General features: G+C 42.2%; 1 protein-coding gene across 2 annotated transcripts in view; it reads left to right on the forward strand.

Annotated features, from left to right (window-relative positions):
* arhgap24 (Rho GTPase activating protein 24) overlaps positions 1 to 14,016 on the forward strand; it is a 203,140-nt gene that overhangs the window by 11,449 nt on the left and 177,675 nt on the right. For both annotated transcript variants that reach the window (XM_014138900.2, XM_014138902.2), the window contains exon 2: positions 10,977 to 11,204. In XM_014138900.2, the coding sequence (XP_013994375.1) occupies positions 11,025 to 11,204 (180 nt within the window). In that variant the 5' untranslated portion in view covers positions 10,977 to 11,024. The remainder of the gene's footprint in view (positions 1 to 10,976; positions 11,205 to 14,016) is intronic.

Below are 14,016 nucleotides of genomic sequence, written 5' to 3' on the forward strand. Positions count from 1 at the left end.
CTGTAGTGAGTTATGATCCTCGGTGGTACCATATAGCTGTAGTCAGTTATGATCCTCGGTGGTACCATATAGCTGTAGTCAGTTATGATCCTCGGTGGTACCATATAGCTGTAGTCAGTTATGATCATCGGTGGTACCATATAGCTGTAGTCAGTTATGATCCTCAGTGGTACCATATAGCTGTAGTCAGTTATGATCCTCAGTGGTACCATATAGCTGTAGTCAGTTATGATCCTCAGTGGTACCTTATAGCTGTAGTCAGTTATGATCCTCAGTGGTACCATATAGCTGTAGTCAGTTATGATCCTCGGTGGTACCATATAGCTGTAGTCAGTTATGATCCTCGGTGGTACCATATAGCTGTAGTCAGTTATGATCCTCGGTGGTACCATATAGCTGTAGTCAGTTATGATCCTCAGTGGTACCATATAGCTGTAGTCAGTTATGATGCTCAGTGGTACCATATAGCTGTAGTCAGTTATGATCCTCAGTGGTACCTTATAGCTGTAGTCAGTTATGATCCTCGGTGGTACCATATAGCTGTAGTCAGTTATGATCCTCAGTGGTACCATATAGCTGTATTCAGTTATGATCCTCAGTGGTACCATATAGCTGTAGTCAGTTATGATCCTCAGTGGTACCTTATAGCTGTAGTCAGTTATGATCCTCAGTGGTACCTTATAGCTGTAGTCAGTTATGATCCTCAGTGGTACCATATAGCTGTATTCAGTTATGATCCTCAGTGGTACCATATAGCTGTAGTCAGTTATGATCCTCGGTGGTACCATATAGCTGTAGTCAGTTATGATCCTCGGTGGTACCATATAGCTGTAGTCAGTTATGATCCTCAGTGGTACCATATAGCTGTAGTCAGTTCACTTTCAACATAATGGAATATATGGAATTCACTGAGCTTTAGTTATGTTAATTAGTTATCACTCACTGAATAGATCCATCATTTCATTGATTTGAGAGATCAAGATAGTGAATATGACGCTCAGGTTCTTAGTTGATCTGTCATGAACTGTCTGAGGCATTATTGATCCAGACTTCTGTAAGAAGGGAAAGGAATGGAAAGTTATTTCAGTTAGAGCTAAAGTCTATCTAATTTTGTCTCACATAATTGAAGGCTCTGTGCAAACTTGTAAAACAGTTGTTAACTTTATTATTTTTAGTTAAAGAAGTGAATTAACGTAAAAAGGCCATCTTGTAGGCATGCAATTAGCAATATGTAATATGCGGGTACCGTTACTTTGGTATTCATTAGGTTTGGAGCAAGTGGATGATTGAATAGGATCAAGGTCTTGTTGCAAAGTTAACCTTTGGAATTTTCATTTGGAGTTGGAACCAAATTATAGTTAAAATTCTAAAGTTAAAGTTCCATGGACATAAAAACAGTACCTGATTAGAATGCAGATCCATTCTCGTGTTCCAGAAGAGAGGATGTTGTCAATAGAAGGGTAATGTCTGTGTGCATCCCAAATTGCACCCTATTCCCTATACTGTATAATGCACTACTTTGATCAGAGCCCTATGGGTCTTGGTCAGAAGTAGTGCACTATATAGGGAATAGGGTGCCATTTGGGATGCACATCAGTCTTTGTTCAGGTGCATTAGCATTGCTCTTGCATGCTTCTGCTGTCAATGTGATTATCATCAGACCTACTCAGGCATTAGCCAGTGATGCTCTCTAGTGTCTCCAGCCAGCTGTTTTAGTGCCTAGTATTTGTCATGGTCATTTGGGCCCTGCATCACCCGAGAGAGACTGGTGGACCTGCATTAGCACTCTGAGTCTAGCGCTGGCCTGGAGCCTTAGAGATGGATAGAGGGAGAACTTTCCAAGAGAGCTTGTTCATGGAAAGTGAATAGTGCATTTTAAAGGCTTCTACTAAAGCGATTAATGACAAAGATAGACTGATGAAGACTTTTCATGACTTGAGAAGTTGTGTTGTTGGGTGTTGCACTAAAGAACAACTATATTTTGTGTGCAGTCTCCTATTTCCTTATCTGTATTGTTTTGTCCATTACTAGTATTCTCACGTTTAGGATGTGCATATCACCCCTCCTGTTCTTCAAAGATGGGAGGTATGCCATCTTTCCATCTCTTTGACTGGAGTACAGTCTGCCTGATGGGTGTAGCAGCTGTGAGGCTGGCTGACTGGCTGACTGGCTGGCTGGCTGACTGACTGGCTGACTGACTGGCTGGTTGGCTGGCTGACTGACTGGCTGACTGGCAGGCTGACTGGCTGACTGGCTGACTGGCTGACTGGCTGGCGGGCTGGCTGGCTGACTGGCTGACTGTTTGACTGGCTGACTGACTGGTTGGCTGGCTGGCTGGCTGGCTGGCTGACTGCTGCTCAGGCCCAGAGACAGACAGATTGTCATGGTAGTGGCTCTGTCTGCTTAGTAAAAAAATCCCTGCGATTCACCAGGGAATCAGAACAGGTTTTCAGTGCAGTTTCAGACCGTAGATTAAGGAGATAATTTTCACTTTGTTTTGATCTTAGATAGAGCTCAGAAACTGTCAATGAGACTCGATACATCTCTGTTTTAAACAGCATTCTTTTGGAAAACAACCTGACTGGGTCTTGTTTCAAATGCTATCACTGCTGGAGTAGAAAAATAGTTTTTTCTCACCATCTGAAAAAAAAGCATTTGTTTTGTGTAATTATTGTATTTTTCCACTGCTGCTTCTGACTAGCTTCCCAAACGGCTAGCTGGTTTAGTAAGACCAGCCCACCCTCTCTCCTCTTCCCTGCAAATGACAGAGTCAAGTCCGTCAGTCCCAACAAAGAAATGTCAAACATTGAGCCTGCCTGGCTTTTTGTGTGCTTTGAGGTCCATCACATTCCAATAGGGAGAGCAAACACTGTGTGTAAGCAATGAAACCAATAGTGTCCTGTCCTGTAGCTGGCTAGCTACTCTATGTCTGTGAGACCAACCCAACAATGTCAATACTATGGGCAATATTATCTTCCCACTCTTCTCAGCTGCCGGAGAGGGTTGTGTGAAAGGGTGCTCAAATTCAAGGAATGAGACAGAGGTCATAGACAGAAACAGTGGCTCTCAGGTCCCAGTGTGAAGTCAAATATGTGTATTTCATGACAAGGTGTCATCTCATTGTAAAATCAGTCTGCTGTAGCACAAGGTTCATAAGGTCATAAGATAATAGGGTCATAAGGTGACCATTTTGTCACTCAGCACTCTCCGTTCGGTGCAACGACAGAGTAACACAGACGACAGACAGTCACAGGAAAGTCTGTCTGGAAGTCTCCTTAATGTTATTATTCCTAATGTTTATTCAGGGACATATTCTGACTTAGATAACTTGGAAATTGGACGGTAGTTATCTTTCGTTTCCAAAGTTTTAGAATCCCTAATCATCTCTCAGCTAAGAACTTTTAAACGTGTCATTCCATTCTTAATGTGCACCAGTCTGGTTTTAGACCTGGACATAAGACTGTTTCAGGTGGTACGTTGGTTCAAGATGATGTGGTACCAGGACAGGACAGAGCATCTCTTCAACACTGATGGACAGTGTCAGGCCAGAACATCTCTTCAACACTGATGGACAGTGACAGGCCAGAACATCTCTTCAACACTGATGGACAGTGTCAGGCCAGAACATCTCTTCAACACTGATGGACAGTGTCAGGCCAGAACATCTCTTCAACACTGATGGACAGTGTCAGGCCATAACATCTCTTCAACACTGATGGACAGTGTCAGGCCAGAACATCTCTTCAACACTGATGGACAGTGTCAGGCCAGAACATCTCTTCAACACTGATGGAGAGTGTCAGGCCAGAACATCTCTTCAACACTGATGGACAGTGACAGGCCAGAACATCTCTTCAACACTGATGGACGGTGTCAGGCCAGAACATCTCTTCAACACTGATGGACAGTGACAGGCCAGAACATCTCTTCAACACTGATGGACAGTGACAGACACAAAGAGAATGGTAATGTCCCACTTTGAGCCAACAGATGGACAGATGGGGAAACGGACAGATGGGCAGACGGACAGATGGACAGACGGGGAGAATCACCAGTTTGATCTCACAGTGTTGATTATAGGGGAGATGAGCACTGGATTTTAACAGTAAAGCTAGCATTATTTTAGATTCACAAGGACACAGAACGCTGTCCAAGACACAGAATAGTGTGGTATCACACTGACAAGACAAGGTGATATGCTTTTAGAAGGCAGACTTACCCTACAGTGCATCTATCTGATAACGGAAATGAGGCAGAACTAAATTGGATCTTAATCAAAGTCATTTCTCTACTAGATTACCATTGAGTTTGTTCCTTTTCAACAAGAGAGAGCTCTAAGGAACCTGTCACTCACATTCTGTTCAGCAAAACAGATGGTTGATGCCAGAAGAGAATGGCTCAGTGGTCAGATCACTGTCTGTCTCTCTAAACGTCAGCCTCTTCTCAGCGCTCACAGACAATACCATAGAAATAGATTCTCAAAACACAAGTTCCTTAGCTGCAGCGTTGCCGTATGTTGTGTAATTAGTACCTTTGAATTAGGATCATGGTTGACAGTAGGGAAGAATATATTTGGATTAAGTTAATACATTTCATGAATTATTTGAAATTCATAACATTCAATATGAGCCCCCATAAAGTCTAGTATTATTCTAATTTGTTTGTTGTTGATTTTCTGCTCTTTCTCTCTGTTTATGATGAGAAACGTCATAAATAATACATAGTGGACCCAATGCTGCTGTGGGTCTTTTATTCATGATCAATAGAGGCTTTTAACAGGCTGGACGTGTGTGTGTGTGTGTGTGTGTGTGTGTGTGTGTGTGTGTGTGTGTGTGTGTGTGTGTGTGTGTGTGTGTGTGTGTGTGTGTGTGTGTGTGTGTGTGTGTGTGTGTGTGTGTGTGTGTGTGTGTGTGTGTGTGTGTGTGTGTGTGTGTGTGTGTGTGTGTGTGTGTGTGTGTGTGTGTGTGTGTGTGTGTGTGTGTGTGTGTGTGTGTGACAGAAGGAACATGCGTGCCACATTAGTCCACACCAGGGCAACACACACAACTTGTTTGTCTCTCCAGTAGAGCCAGTTAAAGTTCATTTTTATTTACATAATATTACATTTCAAACTACTCCCACACTGCTAATCTTTTTCATTTCCTTCTGACATCAGAAACCATGGGATTTCTTTATAATTGTTGGTTAATTTGCAGGTCACCACTGAACAAGGAACATGGTTAATAATTAAAGACTTCTCAAATTGTGCCTCTTGTCACACTTCAAAGATAAAGCCCTGGAGGTTTAGCTAGAGAACTCTGTATCTATAGTATCTCTGGAGATGTACAGTTATCATACCGCATTATGAAGGCTAGCTTTAGCCAGCAGCAGCTAGATAGAACAACTGCCGCGCAACAGATAGGACTGATAAATCACTGTGCTGGAGGTCTGGCACGAGACTGGCAGCACGGTCGCACACACACGCACACACACACACACACACACACACACATACACACACACTCTGGAGGTCTGGCACGGTGACAGGACTATGTCACGAGACTGGCAGCACACACACCAGGGGGTTCCGTCAACAGAAGGAAGGGTGTGTCACCCCTGAGGGCTGGTGTGTGTCTGTGTGTCTGTGTGTGTGTGTCTGTGTGTGTGTGTGTGTGTGTGTGTGTGTGTGTGTGTGTGTGTGTGTGTGTGTGCTCTGAGATAACAGAGTGGTTTCACTCCAAGTTTATCTTTGGGCCCTCAACTTATAGAACAAGTATTCCACTCAGGAGGGACAAGGACACACATAGTCCATCCTCGTCTCTCTCCCTTTGATGACTTGCTTGGCTATGGCTTAAAGTAGTTAAAGCCAGAATCCTTAGTTACTACATACATTTTTGGACTTGTAAATTAATTATATGTTCCCATTGATTGTTGAAGAATTTAACTTATAAATGCCTCATGAGCTCAGTTCAACTGTCACACTCCATCAGAACCCAGAATATAAACTTGTTTTACTCCAATGTTTGTAAACAATGTAAATGTAAAAAAACACTATATAGCCTCATAACATGGTTAAAACTATCATTTTGTTATCATGGATGGTCAGTCCCTGCATCCATAGCTCTGTCTATTAATCTGAGAGTGGTGACATTTCTCCAGGCCCATCAGTCAGCTTTATACCAAAACAGACAAGGTGACTTGCCTAGTTAAATAAAGGTTAAATAAAAATATATTTCTTATAGTTTTGATTAAGGATTGTAGTTTGAATAAATATCGGTCCTATAAACAAGTGAAGTGCACCACTGTGGTAATAAAGCTGTGTAAACACACATAAACATGATAAAGAGAGAAGTAATCTCAACTGAAACCTTAATGGGGACAGACATGCAGGCAGACAGACAGACAGACAGACAGACAGACAGACAGACAGACAGACAGACAGGATATTTGAGGGACCGGTCGTCAAGCTGGTTCTGCTTCATGTACTAATAGGGGGTTAGTGATTGCCTGGGCCCAGATCTGTTTGGTGCTGTCTTGCCAACGCCTATGGTCATTGCCATGCCAGACAGCACAAACGGATCTGGGAACCAGGCTAGGAGTAATGTGGCTGTTTATTAATGTGGAAGTAGTGTGTTGGTAGTGTGGCTGTGACAGGGGATCTTTGTCACCACAGACAGCCCGGGCTGCTGCACTTCCACACATGACTGAACAACATCTGGACGTCATCTGGGCCCAAAGGGAACAAAAACACACTAGGCTCTCTGCTGATGACAACGTGGCAGAGCAATAAGGAGCTGACGGCAGCATCTTTAACAGAGTCAATACAATGACGTTGTCTAGTCAGTGTCTCGCACTTCGAGCCGACCCACACAGTTTCATTAAAATCAGCTTGATAGTTTCAAGTTTCAAGTTTTAATGCCAGAGTGGCCTACCATTCAAAAACAATGGAAAAAAATGCATCCCATAATATTTTAACATGGAAATAGCTGTTCTATCATTCAGCCTACAATGTGTGGTGTTCAATGTAGGCCGACTGTACATTCAATGAGACTTTTGAAAAATAAACATACAGGGTTTGACATGAACCTGTTTATCCACTTGTCCTTCAGACAAGCAGGTGACCACATTTTTGTTGTGTTGTTTGATGCAAGAAACAACTTTACAAAATAAAATGCATTATTATTCCAATACCATTATTACAGAGAATCAGACAAATTATGTTACTGCACCGGGACCGCTTGTCGTGCGGAAGCATTGAGAATAGTCTATAGCTTGGGTGGTTGGAGTCTTTAACGATTTTCCGGGCCTTTCTACCAAACCGCCTGACATAGATGTCCTGGATGGCAGGGAGCTCGGCCCCAGAGATGTACTGAGCTGTCCGCACCACCCTCTGTAGCGCCATGCAATCAAGGGCGGTGATATTGCCATACCAGGCAGTGACGCAGCCAGTCAAGATGCTCTCAATGGTAGAGCTGTTTAACTTTTTAAAGATTTGAGGGCCCGTTCAAAACTTTTTCAACCTCATGAGGGGGATGAGACAATGTGGCGCCCTCTTCAAGACAGTGTGTGTGTGTTTGGACCATTTTAAGTCTTTAGTGATTTGGACACCGAGGAACTTGAAGCTCTCGAAAACAATGTACTGAGCAAATGTCAAATTGGCTTTTTACCAAATTACCTTACGACAGACCACATATTTACCCTGCACACCCTAATTGACAAACAAACAAACCAAAACAAAGGCAAAGTCTTGCTTTGTTGATGCTTTATTGATTTCAAAAAAGCTTTTGACTCAATTTGGAAAGGGGTGTTGGGGGAAAAACATACGACATTATAAAATCCATGTACACATGCAACAAGTATGCGGTTAAAATTGGCAAAAATACACACATTTCTTTCCACAGGGCCGTGGGGTGAGACAGGGATGCAGCTTAAGACCCACCCTCTTCAACATATATATCAATGAATTTTCGAGGGCACTAGAACAGTCTGCAGCACCCGGCCTCACCCTACTAGAATCTGAAGTCAAATGTCTACTGTTAACTCTCTAACTACACCTCCTTCCTCCCACATGGACATTACCTCCCTTCATTCACAACACAGACAAACAGACCTTGTGTCTCTGTGTGTCACACCACAGCAATTATTTGCTTATCTGGAGAAAAAAATCTAAATACTGTACAGGCTGCAGGCTGCAGGCTTACAGGCTTACAGGCTTACAGGCTTACAGGCTGCAGGCTGCAGGCTACAGACTACAGGTTTATAGGATTACAGGCTTACAGGTTTACAGGTTTATAGGCTTCAGGCTGCAGGCTACAGACTACAGGTTTACAGAATTACAGGATTACAGGCTTACAGGCTTACAGGATTACAGGCTACAGACTACAGGCTTACAGGTTTACAGGCTTACAGGCTTACAGGATTACAGGCTGCAGGCTACAGGTTTACAGGCTTGCAGGTTTACAGGCTACAGACTACAGGTTTACAGGCTACAGGCTACAGGCTACAGGCTGCAGGTTGCAGGCTGCAGGCTACAGGCTACAGGCTACAGGATACAGGCTGGGACACTGCATGGAAAGTGAATAGAACAAAACAATAACACGGTAATGTGGTTAGATTTATCAGATCTGACCCTGGATGACCTTCCTGCTTTTCAGGGATGTGGTCACACCATTGATATTTACATATAGGTTAGTCTGTAGTTTGCAGTAATATCTGATATGTGTATATACAGTATATTATATATACATCGCAAGCAACCCATAATGAGACAAAGCAATTAGCCTGTTAAAACGTTTATCTGACTCCATAAAGATAATTAGCAAAATGCAAGAGACTATGGTTGAGTTACAGTAATAGAACACTATAGTTGAGTTACAGTAATAGAACACTATAGTTGAGTTACAGTAATAGAACACTATAGTTGAGTTACAGTAATAGAACACTATAGTTGAGTTACAGTAACAGAACACTATAGTTGAGTTACAGTAATAGAACACTATAGTTGAGTTACAGTAATAGAACACTATAGTTGAGTTACAGTAATAGAACACTATAGTTGAGTTACAGTAACAGAACACTATAGTTGAGTTACAGTAATAGAACACTATAGTTACAGTAACATAACACTATAGTTGAGTTACAGTAATAGAACACTATAGTTGAGTTACAGTAATAGAACACTATAGTTGAGTTACAGTAATAGAACACTATAGTTGAGTTACAGTAACAGAACACTATAGTTGAGTTACAGCAATAGACAATTAATAAATGTCTGAAAATGGAATTCTAAATACAAGTGTATTTAATAACTTTGTAAAATGAATGGACTCACATACAAGGCATAAAGCTTAAGTTACAAGGAAAGAAAGAAAGAAAGAGAGAAAGAGAGAGAGAGAAAAAGAGAGAAAGCAGTTCAGGAACAAGAAAGAGAAAGAACAATGAATCTAAGACCCTTTTATAAGCATCTGAGTTGTTTTGATTAAAAATCTATAAAGTTAACCTCCAATGAGATATCAGACCTACATGACGTGAGACAATGGGGGTTGGCGAGATCAACACAGAGAATGCTGAATTCCTAAGACAACACAGAGGACATTATTGTACACAGTTGATAGGAAAAGTCACTTCGGGAGGTTAGCCCTACATAATCCACCCTTGAACACATCTGATTCTGCATCAGACAGAAGAGGTTAAAATTGGACGGCCAGCACTGTAGTCACTGTAGACAATCTTGTGACCAATAGTTCATGGTGCTAGCTGAAGGTACATTACATCACAGATTAATCCACATTTCAATGAACATAAAATAGTCTGTTTATCTGATTGATAATAGCAACTTCAGATATAGTCTTATCAAAACAGTCAGATGAATACTAAAGATATAAAAGATGACTATCATAAAAAGTATATTTTAAATTAAAATTCTCTAACTCTCCTACCTTTGAGAGAAAATGATATGAGAAAATAAACAAAGAACCAGAATTTGGAAATAATCAAGGACAATTGTTGAAGTTAAATCAAAAGAACTTTCACATATTAAATGTATTAGCATCTCAGTTTACAGCACCCAACATTAGCATACCAATGGTGAAAGTTCTATGGCCATTTTGTGACAAACAAAGCAATGACTTTTCATAGCACTCCCACATCTACACTATACACTCAGCTGGCCATATGCACCACGCGTAGGATAACAAACTATTCTTTGTATCTTACCATGCGCCATTACATTTTATCTAGCACTCTGTATACATCACAGAAAGCCCATTCACAAAAGTAACCCTACTGTACTATATTCATTACAAATGGACATGGAAATGAATGAGTTGCAAAGGAAGAAATGATTAACACATCCTCGTCAAATAATCAACATCCAAAGGTTTAGGAGAACGCTCAAAATCTAGTAGAATTGAGACCAAACCTCAAATCTCAACATTTCTTCATTTTATGACCACTTCTGGGACAAGAGTTACAAAACCTAATTGAATAGTTGTTTCTAGAGAGAAAGAGAGAGAGAGTGAGAGAGAGAGAGAGAGAGAGAGAGAGAGAGAGAGAGGAATCTAAGACCCTTTTATAAGCATCTGAGTTGTTTTGATTAAAAATCTATAAAGTTAACCTCCAATGAGTTATCAGACCTACATGATGTGAGACAATGGGGGTCGGCGAGATCAACACAGAGAATGCTGAATTCCTAAGACAACACAGAGGACATTATTGTACACAGTTGATAGGAAGAGTCACGTTGGGGGCTGCCTTACAAGTCAATTCCTATATCTGCATGATCAGCTGTTCTGTCTACAGCTTCTCTTGACTCGAGGTCATGCCGAAGTAACATTCATTTAGGAGCGTTCTCTGGTAGTAATGCCGTTCAGCTTCACAGATCAATAGATTCTGGCATTATCGGATAACAGAGCAACTTTTAGGGACATTCAGCTCTCCTGTCCTCTATATTAAAGTTGGCTTCAATAACCTTCTGCTCTCTTCTCTGCTGCTAACAGGGCGATCTTCTAGAGCTCTAGTGGGGATCTTCTTGCCTGACCACCACCATGGAAGAGCAGGCGGTGTCCAACAGTAGTCCCCAGCATGGCCTGGGCAGGCGGAACGTCATCAGGTGTGGCTGGCTGAGGAAGCAGGGAGGCTTTGTGAAGACTTGGCACACACGCTGGTTCGTACTTCGAGGGGAACAGCTATACTATTACAAAGACGAGGAGGAGACTAAAGCCCTGGTGAGTTACCGCTGAACCTCGTGCTGTAATGCTCTGTGTCTCTCAGTGTAGTGCTACATGTTTTTTGAAATATTTTTTATAATTATTTTTATTTAACTAGGCAAGTCAGTTAAGAACAAATTCTTAATTACAATGACGGCCTACACCGGCCAACGCTGGGCCAATTGGTGATACATGTGATACATGTGATACAGCCTGTATTCAAACCAGGGTGTCTGTAGTGACGCCTCCTAGCACTGAGATGCAGTGCCTCAGACCACTGCGTCACTCTGGATGACAATATACAGTACAAGTACAGATGTAGAGATATACAATACAAGTTTAAAGTACAATGACGATGCAGATAGCCTGTGAAGTGTGACCTGCCATTCAATATTCACTAACACTTACAATGATTTACAAAGGGGTTTATAAGTAGTTTATCAATTGTTGATTATTATGGGGTATTGTGTGTAGATTGATGAGGAGTTTTTTTTATTTAATCAATTTTGGAATAAGGTTATAACGTAACGAAATGTGGAAAAAGGGCAGGAGTCTGAATACTTTTTGAATGCACTGTATATGTCTAGAATTATGCTTTCTTGGTGTCAGTATTGCTTTGTAACTTAAGCTTTATGCCTTGTTTGTGATTTCATTCATTTTACAAAGTTATTAAATACACTTGTATTTAGAATTCCATTCTCTTGGAAACACAGAATCCACTAGAATGTCAGATGATGAAGCGTGATTCATCACTCCAGAGAACGAGTTTTCACTGCTCCAGAGTCCAATGGCGGTAAGCTTTACACCACTCCAGCCAACGCTTGGCATTGCGTGAGGCTTGTGTACGGCTGCTCAACCATGGAAACCTATTTCATGAAGCTCGCGACAAACAGTTCATGTGCTGACGTTGCTTCCAGTGGGCAGTTTGAAACTCGGTAGTGAGTGTTGCAACCGAGGACAGACCATTTTTACGCGCTTCAGCACTCGGTGAATAACAGCACTTACAGTTGACCGCGGCAGCTCTAGCAGGGCAGAAATTTGACGAACTGACTTGTTGGAAGGTGGCCTCCTATGACGGTGCCACGTTGAAAGTCATTGGGCTCTTCAGTAAGGCCATTCAATTGCTAATGTTTGTCTATGGAGATTGCATGGCTGTGTGCTCGATTTTATACACCTGTCAGCAACGGAAGTGACTCAAATAGCTGAATCCACTACTTTGAAGGGGTGTCCACATACTTTTGTATATTTAGTGTATTTATACTCTTGCAGTATTCGCTACACTTCATTATCATTGATAACGTTGATAAGGAGCTTGCCTACATAATTATGCCATCCCCTTCCTCTGGTTGAAGTGTGTTCTTTGTGTAACGGATTATGTGTGGGAGACATGTGTACTGGCAGGAACATGCAGACAGAAGGATGGCGTGCTGATGGCAAGGCCACACGTCCTAACCCCCCCCCCCCATACTCGATGCCATGACCTCTAACCCCCCCCAGCTCTCATTCCTGACATTCCAGCGGGGCAGATCCCAGACTACATTCCCATAGTACTCCCACTCTATTCTATACCATATCCCCAATGGCCTGCCTCTTCTCTGTCGTAAACATTTGGATGCCTAAGGAGATAATGTGATGAGTGAGCTGTGTGCGTGTGTATACGTGTGCATGCATCTATGACTGTGTAGGAACTTGAATCATGTCTGATGTCACAAACTGGCTCGAAGTTCGTAACAAAAAGGAGACAACGTGGAGATAAAGAATAACAAAATATATTTATTAACTGAAGTAATGTAAATACAATAAACAATGGTGTGTGTGTAGTCAGTAGTGTGTATACATGTGATAATGAGGGGTGTTGAAAGGTGCCAACGCAAACAAACAAAACAGCCACAAAAACGTCACAACCAAAATCTGTCAGTGTGTCTGCATTGAGAGAGTCTCCTCAATGAATGGGGAAGAGGTGCAGTTATCCTGGGACACACCCGAGCCCAGGTATGTCCCATTTCACTGACGACCCTCCCGGCTCCGCCCACCGACATCCTATTAAGGAAAACAAGAGCAAAGAGAGACAGAGTGGGAGGGTCGTCACACTGAGGCAACCAGCATCATGTCCGAGGCAACCAGCATCATGGGGCGGCAGCGTAGCCTAGTGGTTAGAGCGTTGGACTAGTAACCAAAAGGTTGCAAGATTGAATCCCTGACAAATCTGTCGTTCTGCCCCTGAACAAGGCATTTAACCCACTGTTCCTAGGCCGTCATTGAAAATATGAATTTGTTCTTAACTTACTTGCCTAGTAAAAAAAAGTGTTTTTAATTAAGTTGTCTGAGGCAACCAGCCCTTCCTATTATCTTGTTTTCTGTTTTCCTGGGCAACAGAGTCAGGCAGATGCTTGTGGTGCTCCTGTGTCAGACAGCCATTAGGGCTAACGAGGCTAACGAGACATTAGGGCTAACGAGGCTAATGAGACATCACATTCCATGACTGGGATAATTAATACCCATGTTAATGCAGCCTCTTCATCACCCTGTTGTGGCTGACTGGGATAATTAATACCCATGTTAATGCAGCCTCTTCATCACCCTGTTGTGGCTGACTGTTGACCAGAGTCCTATTGGTCCTGGTATATAGCACACTACTGTTGACCAGAGTCCTATTGGTCCTGGTATATAGAACACTACTGTTGACCAGAGTCCTATTGGTCCTGGTATATAGTACACTACTGTTGACCAGAGTCCTATTGGTCCTGGTATATAGTACACTACTGTTGACCAGAGTCCTATTGGCCCTGGTATATTGTACACTACTGTTGACCAGAGTCCTATTGGTCCT

Source organism: Salmo salar, chromosome ssa13 (assembly GCF_905237065.1).
Source record: "Salmo salar chromosome ssa13, Ssal_v3.1, whole genome shotgun sequence".
Classification (NCBI taxonomy): Eukaryota; Metazoa; Chordata; class Actinopteri; order Salmoniformes; family Salmonidae; genus Salmo; species Salmo salar.